The sequence below is a fragment of the Haliaeetus albicilla genome, chromosome 11 (assembly GCF_947461875.1).
Source record: "Haliaeetus albicilla chromosome 11, bHalAlb1.1, whole genome shotgun sequence".
Lineage (NCBI taxonomy): Eukaryota > Metazoa > Chordata > Aves > Accipitriformes > Accipitridae > Haliaeetus > Haliaeetus albicilla.
Genome location: NC_091493.1, coordinates 27,283,964 through 27,300,962, shown reverse-complemented (window position 1 = coordinate 27,300,962; position 16,999 = coordinate 27,283,964). Strand labels below are relative to the sequence as shown.

The window sequence follows — 16,999 nt, the reverse complement described above, 5'->3', positions numbered from 1 at the left end:
CCAGATTTAACTTTTTTTAACACCCTTCTCCGTCGCCAAAGAGGAGAAGGGAATGTAATTATTTGCCTTGATATTTCAAAACTTGCATGCGCCACATGGAAGGGTCATGGTATAAAATGGTGAGTGAGATTGAAGCTGAGGTTCTGCCATGCAGTGACCGTCATACCAGATGGTGACGGAAATGCCTCATGGAGAAGGTGAAGCAGTATGATGGTACAGTTTCTTTCTCTTCTCTCTAGGATGGTTTGCTTGTACTGCACTATGGCCTGGTAGTATCTCCACTAACTGTAACTTAAAAATTGCTAGAATATCAGAAGGCAAAAGAATCCGAAGTCATCAAGCTTCTTCACTGCTGTTTTTCACCAAAGAAGGCCATCATATTTCCTGTGACAGGAAGCAAGTAAAAGGAACCACCACTAACTGCTGTATGCTTGTAATTTAATGTCTGACTTTTACCACTGTAAAAAATTACAGCTTCTGTAAGTACAGCTATAGATGTTGCTATGCTTTGTGTTACAAATTACTGTCTTCAGACTTCACTCAGGGAATTTAAATGCTCAACAGTAGCTGCATTTTTTTATTTTCTAAAACCACAAGATCTCATGGGGTGAACAGCCTTTTCTTCTTCTAAGCTATGAGATATTGCTTGCTTTCTAAGTGTCTAGCTAGAACAGTGCTCTCAGGGATGATCTTCAGTGGGCAGTATTCTGGGGAGGAGACAGTCATCTGCCTAAAAAAAAAAAGTGTTCTGTGATCATCTGTCTTTGGATGTGATTTAGGGAGAAGGGAACTTCAGAAACGCAGACCAAAATAGGTAGAAAATGATGCATCGTAAGCATTGATTTTTGAGAAGTAGCATTAAATTTAGTTGTTTTTCTTGAAGAAAGACAATTTTGTTTGCACTGGAAATATATTTGCTGGTAGTTTGGCTTATACCAAATGGTGGATTGTGCATCTCTAGTCTTAATGGAGATGAGCTGGCCGTAAGCTGGTTAAACTATGCATGAAAAAAAAAAAAGTAGCACCTCTTTCTACGTGCTTGCTGTATGTAAAATAATCAGTCAGCCTGATTCTGCTGTCCTGTAAAATCTGTCAACTGATTTGACTGGCAGGAGCGTAAATCCTTTCACTTTAGCACATATCTTTCTAGCAGCTGTGAAAATGGTAGCTTTTTCCACTTAGCTTTTTCCACTCTTTCTAATGTGTATTACTGCATTGTAGTGGACACCAAGGTTGAGTAATGTAATACTTGCCTGTTACTACCAGATTCACAGAGGACATTAGGTAACTTTAATTTTAACATGTTAAAATAATAGGTTTTGTGACAACTGTAATACTTCAAATTTTGTTCTGTTTAAGATTTCCATGGTTTCTTGCGCAGCACTAAGGACCAGAGCTTTGTGTGTCATGGTCTTGCTGCATACTAGTTCATCACGTTAGGGATTCATGAAAGCTACGGTTATGCACCAGGCTCCCTCCCTTCCCTATAGTCAGTGCAGGGAAAGGGAGGAGATTCCTTTGTAAGGCGTTTCAGAGCACCTAAGTTAGCTCAAATGCACTTGCTCACTGTCAGCCTAAGAGGACTGGCATCCTTTGTCTAAAGAAAGCTTTCATGAATCCTTCCTCAGGTCTTTACAATATATGTTTAGTTTTTTCTGTGAAGATGACACCATAGGGGGAAGAAAAAATGTCTTGTTTGAAGTAATTCTTGTGATGCTTTTAAAAAATGTAACAAAAACATTTCTAGCTACAAATTCCTATTTTACCTTTAAAGTTTGATAAAAGTAGTGTTTAAAATGCAGCAGAAAATGAGATTATTTTGTAAACACTTTGTGAGTTGTGTTGATAAGAGATTATATATTGTAACAGTAAAATAAACTTTATTTTAGCCAATTTAAAATTGAGCTCTCATATTTCCATGCCATGCTCCTTAAGTCAGCCTCAAAATTATAGCAGTTGATACTGAAACTGCTGGATGTGCTCTGGGGTTATTAGAATGACAAATTTCAATTAGGAGGTTGAATGGTGAAGGGTAGTTTGATACCAGAATTTCCATTGGAGCTAACTGTGGTATCGTTAGTTGGAGTAAAATGGAATTTCTGGGACTTTCCTTTTAATGAGGATTTTGGTGAGAAATAGCTCAGTAAAGATGTCAGGATGATTTTTCAACACAGATACAAGAGAAATAATTCTATGTAGTTACAAGACTGCTTCTTCTGTCAATACATACATCTGTTTGTCAAAGCTACCTCTAAATTATTTTCATTCATGTTTATGGCTGCTGCTATCACATCCCTTGTGAACTGGATCTTTCTCTGCTGCTCTGATTGTCCTGGCTTTATGCAAAGCATCTGGCTCATATACTTTATACTGCTACCTCCTGTTTCATTATCACTCATGGTTTTGTTTTTGATGTAGAGCTCTATGCTTAAAAAAAGTTAGCAGTATAATCACGTTTTACATTGCAAATTCTCCCCTAATCCAGGCTTGAACTCCATGTCTACAGAAGGGCTTATTTGCAAAGTTTAACAGCTATATAGAAGCTGATAGTTAATTCAAATAATGCTGACTTGCATAGCCTCAAGATGACTATAGTGCCACTGGCTGTAATGTCACTGTTGGTTTCTGGGTTTTGTTTCTTTTTTTTTTTTTTTTTTTTTTTTAAATAACAAAAGGGGTGGTCTGGATATCTTTAAACAGAGATTTTCTGTAAGGTAAATCACATACCAGCTAAGCTAAAATGCAGAAGGCCAAGACTTCCTACTTCATTCTTTCAGTGGCTTAATGAGGAGGATTGAAGATCCGTTGCCTGTGATATTTTGGTATGAACGCTTAGTGATCTCTTACTTCCATTTGTCTGCTTCTCTCCTTATTTCTTCCTCACCTGCCTTCAGAAAGCATATTCTTAGCTTCATTTCCCTGGCTGAACATCCTGCTTTCTTTCACCTTAAAGCATACCCTGAAGGCACTGATGTTTTATCTGCTCTCCAGCACCTGCAGTACCCCCTGGGGCACAGCAGTGTGCAGCGGAGGTGACCTTTGGCTATTGCCAAGGCTGATCTGTGGGCTGTGTGGTTTCCTGCATAATCAGTTGCTTGCTTTAAAATGTGCCAATTTTCTTTCAGCTCTCCTGCTGCTGTTTTATTTCTGTTGGTCTCCTTTTAACCTTGGCTTTCCTCCAGTCACTTTTGGTCCTGATGATAGAAGAGCTTCTGTAACAACAGGCCGTCTATGGGATGGCATCTCTGCCCTCATGGGAGATGAGCCAGCTTCATGCTCTGGAAGTGAGGGAAGGTGTGCTTGGACTCGTTCATTATTTTACAGACACTATTGTTTCTTCACTTGATTAAATAATTCTGGTTTTATTTTCTGGTTACCTACTTAGCAGTGTCATGGCTAACACAGATCCTAATTAAATACTACTTGTACTGCAGCATAATTCTGAGTTGCTTTACAGGTCTGTTAATTCCCAGCAAGAGGAGACAGTGAGCCCTAGTGTCAGGAGTTCTTTTAAGTGCAGAATCAAGCTACAATCAAGTCATGAGCATTGAGTCATGTCGGTTACGTTCTGTCTGTTTTCTTTGTGTTTAATACAGATTTAGTGTAATAAGAAGATAAGGTTCAAGAGACTAGTGAAATGTGCAGCTGAGCCCTCTAAATGGAGGGGTACTGCGATGGCAATGTATAACTATCATTTATGTTCTGAACACCTATATTGCACCCAGCCTTGATCTGCATTGCCACCAGAATGAGCCAGGAGAACCCTTCACACTTATTTCCATAGATGTGAAACAACCAATGGGTTTTACTGAAAAATCATTCAAGCTTGTCTAATACTAGTCTGCATTTAATTTCTTTTCAGGGACTCATCAGGCATTTATGTGCAATGATTTATGTTACTCCATGTTCACTTTTCTTCAGCATGGAGTATCATTATTAAGAAATTTGTTCTGCATACAAATGGGGGAGAGGGGGGATTCACTCCAGCAGTTGAGAATGAGCATATTAACAGACATAGGACTTTTTAATGTATTACATCCCTTTCTTTTAAAGGGAGATGGTCAAGTTGTCCACATGAATATTCTAATATGCTGCATGCTCAGTAGAGTGTACCAGGTGCCAGCCTGAACATTTAGGTACTTTAAAATGTACTTGTTCTGCTGTGATGGATACTTGCTGAGAGATAGAGAGAATGTTGCAAATGGTGCATTCTCATCACTTTTGCTTTTTATTTGTTTTTTTTTCTACCTTTTTTTTTCTGTAACCCTAACTAGTTCAGCATGAAGAATAGCAGCAAGGTGATCATAAGTTGAATTTTACTCATGTCATCTTTTAAGAGACTCTTCCTGAATGAGCCAACGGATATTTACATTTGCTGAGGTTTCAGAAAGTTGCCATAGATACAGGTTTAATCACTGAACAGGTCAAATTTTATTGGTTTTGAGAGATAAATGGTAATCCCATCTGAAGTGAAATGCAATATTGATTGGCTGCCCTGCAGCTGCAAAATTCTTGCTGGAGCTGTGTCACCATCTTTACTGGGTTTTGATTTAGTATAACAACAATATATTTGTGTCAAAGCAGCAATGATCTGCAAAAGAAATATTTCCCGAAGTGGAAAAGAGAGCTTGTATTTTCTAATTGTGTGGTAAAATAGTCTATTTGGAAATGAAATCTTAAAATGTCTTGTTTTCTTCCAAGGGAAACATTAACAGTAGAAAAGTCAGTGGTGAGGACTTGGCAAAGATTGAGAAAAATAGTGTGTTCCTGGGAGAGCTGGTTTGGAGCCCTTCTCATGGGGAGCTGGGAGGCAACCAGTTGTTCCAAGGTACCGCGATGTGCTCAGAGCACACTGCTTGCAGCATGCTTTTCTGTAGTTTGTGGTGACAGTGGTTATGTTAAATGATGGACCAGTGTGTCCTTTCTTGCATATACCTGGGACTGAAAGGTGAGCTCATCAGATGAGAAGCCCAACACTCTTCACAAGAACTTCCAATCTCCTTTTTCTTCCTCATGGGACACAGGAAAACATTTCACCTATTGGTGGCAATAAAACAGATGATTTGTGTGCCACAACACACAGAACAGGAGTGTGGTGGTCTTCCTCTTCGTGAGCAGGTAAGCTGAATGCAGGGGCACTTGCGTTCTCTTTTTCAGCTCTGTCCCTGACTTGCTGTATGACCTTGAGCTGAGTTCTTCCTTCTCAGCTCTGTCCATCTAGAGCAATAATTTCTATAAAGTGCTCTGTGTGGAAACTCTAGGCCACTGCTGGGTATGTGAGGGCAGGCAATTAACAGAATACTATTGAGATCCCCTTCATGAATGCAGGTGTAACAGGACTGGTAACAGTAACTGTTACCAAAGCAACCAAGTGTGTTTCTTTTGAAGACTTCTACTTCTTTAAACACATGATAAACATCTGGGCTGAATTCATGTTGCAGGTTGTTCAAGCTGCAAGTGGATTGATTTAGTTATCTATGGAGAAGTTCAGCCAAAAGGATTTGGCTGGTTTTAAGAAACATGTAGTTGGTGAACAGTTTTAAAAAAAAAAAAAAAAAAATTAAAAAAGCTTGTTTCATTCTGGGGTGGCTTTTGTTTTCCTTTTACAGCTTTGCCTTTTGGTTGCAAATGAGCTGACAATGAAGCTTGCCTTGGTGTTGAGGCATTCATAACCTCTGCCCTCTGAATGGGTTTTCTGGTGTCTAATAAGGGAAACTCAACCTTTCAGTCAATGGCTGCATTTCACCTATGCACCCACTAGAGTGAAACTTGGAGTTCGGTACCTTTGAGATCTTCAGTTCTCTCAAATGTGGCTGAAGTTGAGCTGATGAGCATGAAAAATGACTGGGTGTAAAGGGAACATTCAGTCACAGTATGATCCTGTAATCCTTGCTTTCTTAAGAATCTAGCCTGAATATTTTGGCTTGCTTCAAGCATTGCCAGGCATTCTTATTCATACAGCTCTCTGCTAGACGAGGAATTTGCTAATGAGGTGCCTTGTGTCTGGGGCTTGGGGTTTTTTTTGTATTCCCATTGAAAATTTGCTTAAACTTAATGATGTTCTGAGCCTCAGTGCAAACTGTTTTTCAGTCTGACCTCAGCTTTTCCGAATGACATTTCCAAACAGCTTGTTCTTACAGACCACACTCGGGTCTGTGCATGTACGCCATCTCAGAGAATGACTACGTGTGTATCGGAGCGTTTACAAGGCTGCTCTGGGCATAGGGGAGCCAGGAGCTTGCGTCTCCTGTGCTCTCTGGAACACAGGCAGCCAGCAGCTGCCTCTCTACTCAAAGGCAAAGGAGCTGAGCTGGCCCTGCTGCAATAGGAACAGACTCTGGTGCCTCTGTTGTTTCAGAACTGATGCTCATGTCCCCCCCCAAGAGCTTTGCTCCCATCTACAAGCAGCAAGTGGATGTGTGCCTGGGGCTCTGGAATTGCACTCTGAAATTTTCTGTGTATTTCCCTTCAATCTAAGCAGGTATGTCTGTGTTTAGCATGAACACTGCTCCTTCTTTGTGTTGCAGTGGACACAGCCAAGGTCCAACAGAGCGGTCAGTTCTGGGCAGCAGAGTGTCTTTGTGGTACATCCTGCTTTAACAAGGATATGACCGTTTGTCGCAGAGTTGCAGGTTCCTCTCTGGTTTAGTCAGGTTTTGGATGAAGACCCCTGCACTAGCTGTAGGAGCACATCCCCCTGTCCCCATAATTGCAGACCCCAACTCTGCAGCCCTTCTGGTTCAGCTGGAATCTGCTGGGACAGAACAGGATTGATAAGCACTCTTTTACCCCACCCCAAGCAGTGTCCTGTTTGCATGTTACGCTGCATTTGCTGAGTGATCCTTACTCCCTTATGCCTGCCAAGACTTGCATGAATGAGCTGGCATTGCTTTTGCTATTTTGATATAAACTTTGCTTTAAAGTGTCAGACATTAAATCATTCAGTGTGAACATTAGATCATTCAGATGCATCTGTTTGGCTGCTGGCATTAGGGCTCTGCGTAGGTCACTCACTGGGGGAAGAAGCTCTTCTTGAGGAGGTCCCTGCTAAGAGCTGGCAAGGAAAGAGCTGGATGGATCCAGCCAAAGGTGCTGGAAGAGACTTTGCTCTGAATTGCCTATTGATTCCTTCTTGCTGAATGACAGGGTTCTTCCCCAGTCTGGAAAAGGAGATGTTTGCATTCCTGCCAAAGGAAAATGTTTGGGGTTGGGGTTTTTTTGGCTGCTTTTTCTTTGGCTTACTCTTTAATGAATTCCAGCATCTGGACAAGCATCATTAGCAAAGCTGCTCTGTGTGCAGCGACTCTTTCTGGTTTTTAAGCAGTTGTACATCTCTGCACAGACAGTTGTTGCAGGAACCTCCAGTGGAGCTGAAGGACCTATGGTTCCAGGATCACGATGGGAACAAGGCTCCTCCATCACTGGAGCAGCAGGAGTGTGACCTAGGCCCACCTCAACTGACATGCCAGGCTGCACAGACTGTCCCATCTCACCTACATGACAACAAAACGAGCAGAGCTGGGCAGCCCTGAAGCACAGCTGCGTGGTGCATGGGCCAGCATCTTCATGCAGGGGAAAAAAAAAAAAACAAAAAGGTCAGCCCTGTGGTGGGAGTTTGCACCCCTGCGTGGAGGCTGGCATTCTCCACAGCATAAGGATGAAGGCAATGCAGCATCATGGAGAAATGGCCACTTTCTGCTTCTTCCCAAGCCGATGGTGCAGTCTCTGTCCACAGCTGCCTTTTATCTGAGAGGCTGAGGTTCTGCAGAGGTATAAATCTTTAAGCATCTGCAGTGTGACTCACTCCTTTCCTCTGGCAGCCTTGGTGTTTAACCCAGTAAGAAAGATGGGACCACAAAAGGGGATTTACTGTCCTGTTCCAGCTTAGTGCTCCACTGTGGAAGCCTTCTGGTGTGTATAAGCAGGCAGGTGAAAGGAGTCGCCCAGAAGAAGATAGTGATAGAAAAGGAGGCCTGGATGGAGATAGCCAGAGGTCAGTTGTTGGTAACGTGCTGAGCTGGGCCTGTCCCTCTCTGCTGTCATTGTTCTCCTAAAGATGAGGAGAGTGTGGGCATGCGCCTCCCTTAGGGATAGAAGGAGCCACCTGTCACCACATGTTCAATGAGGAGCTCAGCCTTCTCACCCGATGGCAGCAGCCACCTGGGGCCTGCAGGAGTTGGGCAGATGGGGCTCAGCGTGCCTCAGTTGGGCATTAAGCAGTGCCTTCTCTGATCCTGCAGCCAAAATGGGCTGAGCCCCAGGAAATGCCTGGAGCGAGCTGTCCCACAGCACAGGCGTTGTGGCCAGAGGCTGGACACGGGTAGCTGGGAGGCTGCTGCAGAGCTGGGTGCAGCTCTGGCCCCCCTTGGGAGCTCTTCCCTTGCTGCACAGCACCTGTGGCTGGGCTCTGTCCTTCAGGAAAGTGGTGTGTCCTGCTCCTGCAAGGGCTCTTGCTCACTCTCAGTCCTGGGAGAGCGTTTGTGGGGTTGGTCGATCACTTGCTGCCATCAGGGTAATTAAAGCTTGGCACCTCAGATCCTGTAAGATCACGGGGATGGAGCCCAGCAGAGGGGCTGTCAAAGCCAAAAGGTAATCTAAAATCCGGTCTGGTCCTTTCTAGTGTATCCTAAACTCCCAAGTCCTTTCCCTGCCTGCTGCCCCTCTACCACCTCTGAAGCCTAACGCCATGAGAAAGCACCAAAATGCTGCAGAGCTCCAGAAATGCAGGAAATCTCTGGAGCTAGCCCTTGCAAAGCAGCTGTTTTCCAAAACAGTGCCTTGTCCTCCCCCTGGCTCCTTTGCCCTCGTCCACAACTGCAGCCCCTTCACACTGATATCACCAAAGTAAAATTCTCAGCTTTGTTGCTAGCATCCAGCCAGCTGAGCAAGCAGGAATCCTGATGGAGGCTTCTGCTGAGAGTGAAAGACAGGTCAGGCTGCTTATACTCAAGGGACAGAAAGAAAGCAGTGCTGGAGGGTATTTGAGGTTCAGAATATATTTCATTAGCTGCACAGTCACATCTGCCTTTTATTCCCCCTATGATTTGGGAGAAATGCTGTGTGTTTGCATTTCCTAACCGACAGCTTAGCCAGGAGATATTTGGAGGTTGGTTGGTCCTGGACTTAACTCTGCAGGTACTGCCCCCCCCACGCTCTGCCTGGGCACCCCAGGTTGCTCTGCACTGTTTTGCTGGGACTGTTGGTGGGATGTGCTGCCCCAGCCATGCCCTGAACCTCCTCCCCTGCCTCCAAAAGGTGTACCTCGCTTCGCCTGCCCGCAAGGCTGCCCTCCCTGGGGCTGCGTCACCCCACGGTGAGTGGCCTTGTCAGGGCATCATCCCCGAGGTTATCGATGTGGCAGGGTCAAGGGAAGCGGCCACGCTGCTCTTGGCCTGCAGTGCTAGCGGAGAAGCCTGTGACTGTCGCACCGTGTCTCTAGGGCTCTGGTGCAGATCACCATGACGTGGCATGACAAGGCAGGAATGGGAAAGCGATAGGACAGTGTGCTGCTGGCAGGGCCACGCAGCGGGAAGACTGCCCGTGCTCTTTCTGTGCCCCGCTGCCCTCCCACATGCCCCTCTACAGGCACATCTGATGCAGAGCATGGGCATCTTCCGAATATAAGCCAGCGCTAGTCACGCCAGCTCTGTGGGCAGCTTTGACTGCTGTGTCTACTTGGGAGGTGGGTGCACCCTCACTTCTTCCATCTGCTATTGTGTAAATCACTTTATCTTCACTTGTGAAGGCAAACAAAGAGGCTATTTTTAACCCCTGAGCGTGCAGGCAGGGTGGAGGAGAAATGGCAGGTATCTTGGGACCAAAGTGTCAGGGGTGTGATGCAAATCAAAGCCTTAGAGTCCATTTTCAGGGCAAATGAGGGTGCATTCGGCCAGGGGAGACCTTGTTCCCTCAGCCAGCCGGCTACGAACTCTTCTGCAAAATAGGGCCACCGTGACAGGCACCTGGGGGTGAGACCCAGGCATGCCCCACTGCCATCGGTGGGACCAGCCTTGCCTTGCAGCCCCAGGAGCAAAGTTGGGTGGCCACATCCCAACACCAAGCTCTTTGCAGGGGACCGGAGGGACTGCTGGGGACCGAACCGGGTATGGGCCAGACACTGAGGTGTGCTCCCAAGGTGAAGCAGCAGCAAAGATGACAAAACAGCTTGGTTTTGATCCACATAACTACTTCTTTCTTTTTAATTATTAACTTGTGCCTTACAATAGAAGAGGAAAGAGTGCAAGCAAACGATTTGCTGGTTCCAGGAACTACTCTGGCACTACCATGAGGGCAGTAAGGTCTTGTGATGATAACCTTGCCAGTGCACTGACACGCAACACACACACACGCAGAGTCTCCGGCTCTTGCAAAAGCGATCGCTGGCAATTTTAAGGCATTGAAGGAAACCTATGGTTGTAAATCCTATATCAAATTTGGCACATGTTGGAACAGTTAGAGCGGAGACGAGGATGCTTTGCAGGCTGGTGTTCGGGAGTCCTGCAGCTTCCCAGTGCTGGCTGGGGCACGATGCTAATGTGAGCGCAGGGTTTTCATGTGACGACTGTGCAGCCAAACAAGGGGCCCTGCAGACCCTGACATTTTGGAGCCAGCGACACCAGAGACGGCACTGTGCCTGGCGGTGTGGTGGTGCCTTCACCTCCGATGCACTGGTTCCTTGCCCTGCACCTGCTGCTAGCAAACCCCACATGCCTGGCTGGACTAACACTGCCAAAAACCAGACAGAGTTGTCAGGACAAAAAAAAAAAAATGTTCCTTATAGTTTAAAACGTAAGTGGCTCATAGACCAGATGTCAGGTGTGGTTACAGTCCAGTATGGCTATTTCTATGCTTCTGGGATTAAAAGTGGATGGCTACGGCTTGAGGAGCAGGGAAGAGTTTAGCTATATGTGGATTTGGATAGTAGATAAAGGTGTGTAGCCTTGAAACTAGTTATAGTAAACACATTGTTTTCCTTGCCCCCCCCCTCCCTGGAGAGCCAGCTGCGCAGCTGGCCCAGCCGCCTCCCCCTCACCCACCACGGAAGGAGGGAGGGAGGGATGGTGGGTGCTACGAGTCCACTGTGCCACCACAACAATGACCAACATGCATCTAGCTACCTGCCCGTGCCTCTTCCCCATTTAAAAGGGAGCAATGTGCCAAGCTCGGCCTCTGCGTGGCGGGACCCGCGAGGAAGCCGGCCCCAGGTCAGTGTTCCCGGGGAGTTACGTGTTTCTAAGGGGGGCTTCCTGCGAGCCCAGCGTGGCTTTGTGCCTGGAGGGGCAATTTAAAGGCCGAGTGGAGACTGTTCCCTCCCAAATGCAAAAAGGAGGGGTTCCTGACAGTTACATTTTTGCATTCGCAACAATTCCTTCATGCAGGTTTAATCTCCCTCTTTTCTTGGCAGAGGTTATGGTCCCCTCAATCATCTCAGCCCTACTGCATGATATTTTAGAGGTCACTTTAATAACCTCTCCTTGCTCCTCCTCCTTGAAGGACAGAGTAGAGGAACTAAAGCCTCTTGGCTGGAAGGAGTAAGTAGGGTTGGGGAGGGGATTGAGCGCTGAAACACCGACACTTCCCATGCTGAAGAGGTTCTCCTCTCCCTCCAGCAGCTTCCTGCAAGCACATCACAAGGGAAGAAGTTAGTCTGAAGTTAGTCTGAGGACATCTCATGTGAAACATCTGCAAAGCTTGAAGGTGCGCTGTGACCTGCGAGAAAGTCTGAGTACTCCAGTCCATCACCCCAGCCTGTGGTGAACACTGGCTTAGGTCCCACTGCACGATGCGACTGATTCAAAATCATATACTTTGGTCAATCATTTTTGGACCACTTGCAATATGGGGTACATGAGACCAGCTCCCTCCAGAAACGCCAGGAAAATAAAACCCTGAACCAGAGGGACTCTGCTTTTTGCATCTACTTTGACTTTGCAAGAGAGACAAGTTTCCAACCCCAACAGTCCCCATTAGAAAACACTGCTTCTGGGATGGCTGGGGGCATTCGTGGCTGCTAGACTGAGGCATGACAGGGAGCCATGGCTGCTCCCCAGGCAGAAGCACGGCAGGTCCAGGCAGGGGAGATGAGCAACATGATGATGTTGCTCCTTGAGTGTGCACCGATATTTTCCAGGCCCTTAAAATATCCCAGCCTGGTGGGGTCAGGAGATTAGGCGTGGGAAGTGGCCAGGCAGAGCAGGGTCAGAGCAGCCTTACCTGTAGGCAGCTATCTCGATATCAAGGGCCATCTTGACATTAAGCAGGTCTTGGTACTCCCTCAAGTGCCGAGCCATCTCGTTTTTGGTGTTTCGCAGGTCGTCCTCCAGCTGCCCAATGGTGTCCTGCAAAGGCAAGGGTGCTCAGGGCCACGTTTCAGAGCAGGGACCTCTCCCACCGCTTTTCTGCTCTGCCCATCACAGAGACAGGGAAGCGGCAACGGGCAGTTGGTCCATGATGGCACATCCCACCAGGAGCTTGGGACCAAGAAATCTCATGTTAACAGGGATGAAGCAGGAGGTAGTGCACCAGCCATGGCTTGTGAGTGTGCATGGTGGTGGGTTTTAAACCTTGATAGATTTATATAGTTTCCCATCTGCAGCAGGGTCTGTGAGATGGGGGGGGCGCACAGTGGTGGAGCCCCCAGTCCCCTGGGGGACGAGGCAGGATGCTAGGGAGGGAAGGGAAGAGCTGCTGGGGAGGGACAGGAAGTTTTGGGCTTAAACATCATCAAAGCAGGGGCAGTGGCTTAGCGGGACAAGCAAGAGCACCCAGCACTGCAGCAGCCCACGGCTGGAGCAGGTGCTTGGAGAAGGGCTGCAGTCTGCACTGGGACACGGGTCCGGGTGGTGGAAGGAGAGGTGGTGTTGCCAGGGTAGGAGGGAAGAGCTGGCGCCAGGAGGGGAAGTCTGACACCTTCCCCAGAAAACGCCTCAGGGCCCCAGGGTGACACAGGGATCTGGGGCGGTTACGGAGTCAGGGGCCTGCCCTGTAAGAGCCAGGGTGCTCAGATGGACAACGATGTCCTTCTAGCATCCTTCCCATCAGCTTTGCCCTGCCATGGCTGCTACATCCAGTTCTACCTGCGATGTGGAAGAGTCCAAGGCCAGATTTCTTGCTAACAAAGGGGACTAATCTTTTTTTCTTTTTTTTTTTTTTTTTTTTGTCAGAAAACAAGTAGCCTGGTTTTCTCACACATGCATCCAGGTATCTAAGCAGCAGTCCACTTCTATAGGGATCTTCCCAATCAGATGGTTTCCCGCTGCCAGCTGCCCCACTATGCCACTGGAGGAGCGTGATTTGGAGCAAGAATGAGTAAGCAGTTTGCATTTAAGTGACAGTGCAGCCCTGCCTGCAAAGCCCACCAATGGCTACTGCCAACATCTGCTCTCCTGCACCCCTCTCCCACAGCTGGGCCTTTGCAATCGCTTCCAGCTCCCCTGTTCCAGCGAACGAGCTTTGTCCTGCCACATCATCCCTATCCTGTCTCTGTCCTCATCCCCATCTTGTCCCTGTCCTCATTCCCATCTTGTCCCCTCCTTCGTGTCCTGTATAACCTTCCTTGTGCACAGTGCAGAGACAGCCATGAGACGTGGAGCTGCCCAAGGAGCAGGGAGCTGTGCTGAGCCTGAGGCAGCGAGCCCACTCTGAGCCCCTGGGAGAAGCAGCGCCAGCCCATCCTGAATGCAGCACAGGGCATCTCACAACCAAGTTAGCTGAACACATCCCACGCTGTGGGACATTTATGGGCTATCCTCGGGGTCTCTGCCTTGTCCTGTGCTGCCCTGACCACCTCCCACAGCAAGAGAGCTGCATGGAGCTGTGCCTCTGAGGTGGGACTGGGCAATGGGAGAGGGTTCAAGGAGACCATTGGGGCACCAACTGAAAAGCCCCAGGACGTGCATGGATGCCACTGCAGTACAGATTAAAATCTCCGCTCTGATGCAGCCAGACTGCTGCTGCACCGAGCCATAACAGGAGGGAGAGATTTGGGGAGACCCTACCCCGGGACAGCCTCACTCTTGCTGCTCTGACTCTCCGTGCCTTCAGCCCCCTTCCCTCTGCCTGCAGTCTGCATGAACAAAATGCTCCTTAAAAATGGGTTATCCTTGTTATTACCCTGTCTGTACCTCTCTTCCACACCCCAGCTCCACCAGCTGGTTGAATGAAACCCCCTCCCCACATCACTGCGAACCTGTTCCCTAACAGAAAGCTCTCGCGTATTGGTTTGGATTTGACTGGATAGCCTACAAATACAAAGATATGCCCCTGCTTTAGCAGTCTATAGGAACATTTTAAAAGCTCAAACAATAGGAATATTCTCTTTTAAGACAGACTTCCATCCTTTTCCACTGGTTGCAGACAGGGAAATTATTTACCTGCTACACATGCATATTGCTGAAAAGACTCCTAAGTATTACCACAGTTAAAGCAGATCCTGAGGGTCATGTAGGAAAATGCTGCTGTGCTGTCACTAAAGCAATTTCAATTATGGTGCTGTTTAATCCAGTTGCTTTTTTTTTTTTTTCCCATTTGATAGGCTGTTCCTGGAATCCCTCTTTTTACATGGCATGAAGACTATTTAAGAAGATTACTGTGTGTAATCCTTTCACCCACTACAGGAAATATTGTATATTGCCTATTTCCACAATATTTGTTGAAGACCACCTCAACTATTCAGGAAGATTGCAAGCAGCTTGGAGCTGCAGTCACGAATTGTAGAGAGCCTTGCAAAATTCGGCCTTGAAAATGACAAGGCATTACTTGGGTGTGAAATAACAACATCCTTCAGGTATGACGTAAGGCAGTTGTTTCACTATTTAGAAGGAAAGAGCCTGACTTAGAAACCACAGATCATTTAATAGCCTTGTAATAGAACAATCTCGGGATTTATTTGATTATAAATCATGAACATATCCCTGTAGCAAGAAAATGTGGTAATACTGCAGTAATGGCATAAGAGATACGGAGCGCTCAGTGTCTGCCCCACGTGAGTCTTTCCACAGACATGAGAGATGCTGGGATCTGGCTGCAGATTCAGCCTTAACGTTTGCAGAGCTCCGATTTCTGCAGTGCAGGTGCCAAGAGCCAGGCCACAGGGCGAGGGGCCAAGCCTGGGCAGACGGCTTCGAGGAATTACCCACAACGACGGGGAACGTGTGGTCAATTTTGGAGCTGACCCTTAAGGGACAGGGCAGGGATGGGGCGATGCCCCACACAGCACTACCACGTGCAGGGACGTCCCCTGCGGAAAGGGGGTGTTGGAGGGAGTGTCGTGGCCCTGCCTGTCCCCCCGAAACCTGCCCTCTGGGGTCCTGCCTATGGATAAAGGGTGAAGGCAGCAGGCGATGCCCTGGTGAAGCAGGATCTGTTGTGCAGGGCAGAGAGGCCCTAAGCCAGGGCGGGAGGAAGGCTACAAGGGATGCCTGGTGCTGCGCAGTGCTGTGGGGGCACTGCCCCTGCGTGGGTGGGTGCTGCACAAGGCAAGAGGGGGTTGGTGCTGTATAGTGCTGGCGGCTGGAGCGGGTGCGGGGGGGTGTTGCACGCAGCGCCGCACAGCACGGGATAGAGTGGGCGCCGGGTGCTGCACGGTGCGGGGGGGGGGACACGACACCGCATTGGGCCGAGGTGTCCAGCGCTGCCCAGAACTGCGGGAGGGGCTGCTGCAGAGGATGGAGCTGCGCTGCGGGATTTTGCATGCAGAAGAGATGCTCGTGGCTGCCCAGGACCAGGGGAGGGGGAGCGCTGGGTCGGAGGCGCCGGTGCTGCGTGGCGGGGAGGCCCTGGGTGCCGCAGGGCGCCGGGGGGATTGCGTGGGATGAAGGGGCCCGGTGCCAGGCGGTGCTGGGCGAGCGGGAGGGATGGAGGTGCCGAGCGCTGGGACGAGACCGCACGGGAGGAGGATGCTGGGTGCCGCAGGGGCACGGCCAGCGCGGGGAGGGGACGGTTCCCGGGCACGGTTCCCGGGGACGGTTCCCGGGGACGGTTCCCGGCGCCGCCCGGCTCACCTGCAGGCCGGCGGCCTCGGCGCTGTGCCGCTCCTCCAGCTCCTGCAGCTGCCTCTCCAGGGACTGGTGGGCGCCGCGCAGGCTCTCCATCTCGACGAGGCGGGCCTGCAGCTGGCGGCGGCACTCGCCGGCCTCCCGGCGGCTGGCCCGCACGGCCTCCTGACTGCGGGCCGCCCGCTCGTGGAGGCGGGCGCAGCGGGCGCGGTACCAGTCCTCGGCCGCCTGCAGGTTGCGGGCCGCCAGCGCCTCGTACTGGGCGCGCAGCTCCCGCAGCGCCGCCGCCAGGTCGGGCCGCCCCGCCGGGCCGGCGGCCGGGGCCGGGGCGGCGGGCGCGGCGGCGCGGAGCGCGGCGCCCAGCTGGGCCAGCTGCTCGGCGTGGGCGCTGCGCAGCGCCGCCAGCTCCTCCCGCAGCGCCGCCGCCCGCCGCTCCAGGTCGGCGCGGGCGCGGGCGGCCCCCTCGGCCGCCTGCTGCCGGGAGCGCAGGGCCTGCTCCGCCTCGGCGCGGCCCCGCGCCTCCTCCTCGCAGCGCGCCCGCAGCCGCTGCGTCTCCTCGGCCAGGCGCGCCCGCTCCAGCGCCGCCTGCGCCCGCTCCCCGTGCGCCTCCTCCAGGCGGGCGCGCAGGGCGCGCAGCTCCCCGCCCAGCAGCTGGCCCAGCCGGCGCGGCTCGGCCGAGCGCTGCCGCAGCGCCGCCAGCTCGGCCGCCAGCGCCCGGTTCCGCTCCTCCAGCGCCCGCACCCGCTCGATGTAGCCGGCGAAGCGCTCGTTCAGGCCCTGCAGCTGCTCCTTCTCGCTGGCCCGCGCCCGCCGCGGCTCGGCGCTGCGCTCCCGCCCCGGGCGCGGCTCCGCGCCCGGGCGCGCCCGCCGGCCCGCCGCCCCCTCGGGCCGCCGCGGGGCCTCCGCGAAGAGGTGGCGGTAGGAGGCGGCCAGCGCCGCCGGCTCCGCGCTGTAGCTCATGGCGGCCGAGCAGGACCGGCGGCGGCGGCGGCGGCGCCGCTTAT

At 50.3% G+C, this 16,999-nt stretch overlaps 2 protein-coding genes across 3 annotated transcripts in view; one reads left to right on the top strand and one right to left on the bottom strand.

Moving 5' to 3' along the window:
- PCGF6 (polycomb group ring finger 6) overlaps nt 1-1,900 on the top strand; it is a 28,876-nt gene extending 26,976 nt beyond the window's left edge. For both annotated transcript variants that reach the window (XR_011326885.1, XM_069796897.1), the window contains one exon: nt 240-1,900. Coding sequence is in view for 1 of the 2 variants with exons in the window: in XM_069796897.1 (XP_069652998.1) it covers nt 240-296 (57 nt within the window). In the remaining variant the exon portion in view is untranslated. The remainder of the gene's footprint in view (nt 1-239) is intronic.
- Nucleotides 1,901-10,169: 8,269 nt separating this feature from the next.
- Nucleotides 10,170-16,999, bottom strand: INA (internexin neuronal intermediate filament protein alpha). The gene is made up of 3 exons (XM_069796896.1): nt 16,002-16,999; nt 12,214-12,338; nt 10,170-11,616 (listed from the first exon to the last, which is right to left on the bottom strand). Exons 1-3 carry the CDS (start codon nt 16,953-16,955, stop codon nt 11,343-11,345), a joined length of 1,353 nt encoding a protein of 450 aa, XP_069652997.1. The 5' UTR covers nt 16,956-16,999; the 3' UTR covers nt 10,170-11,342.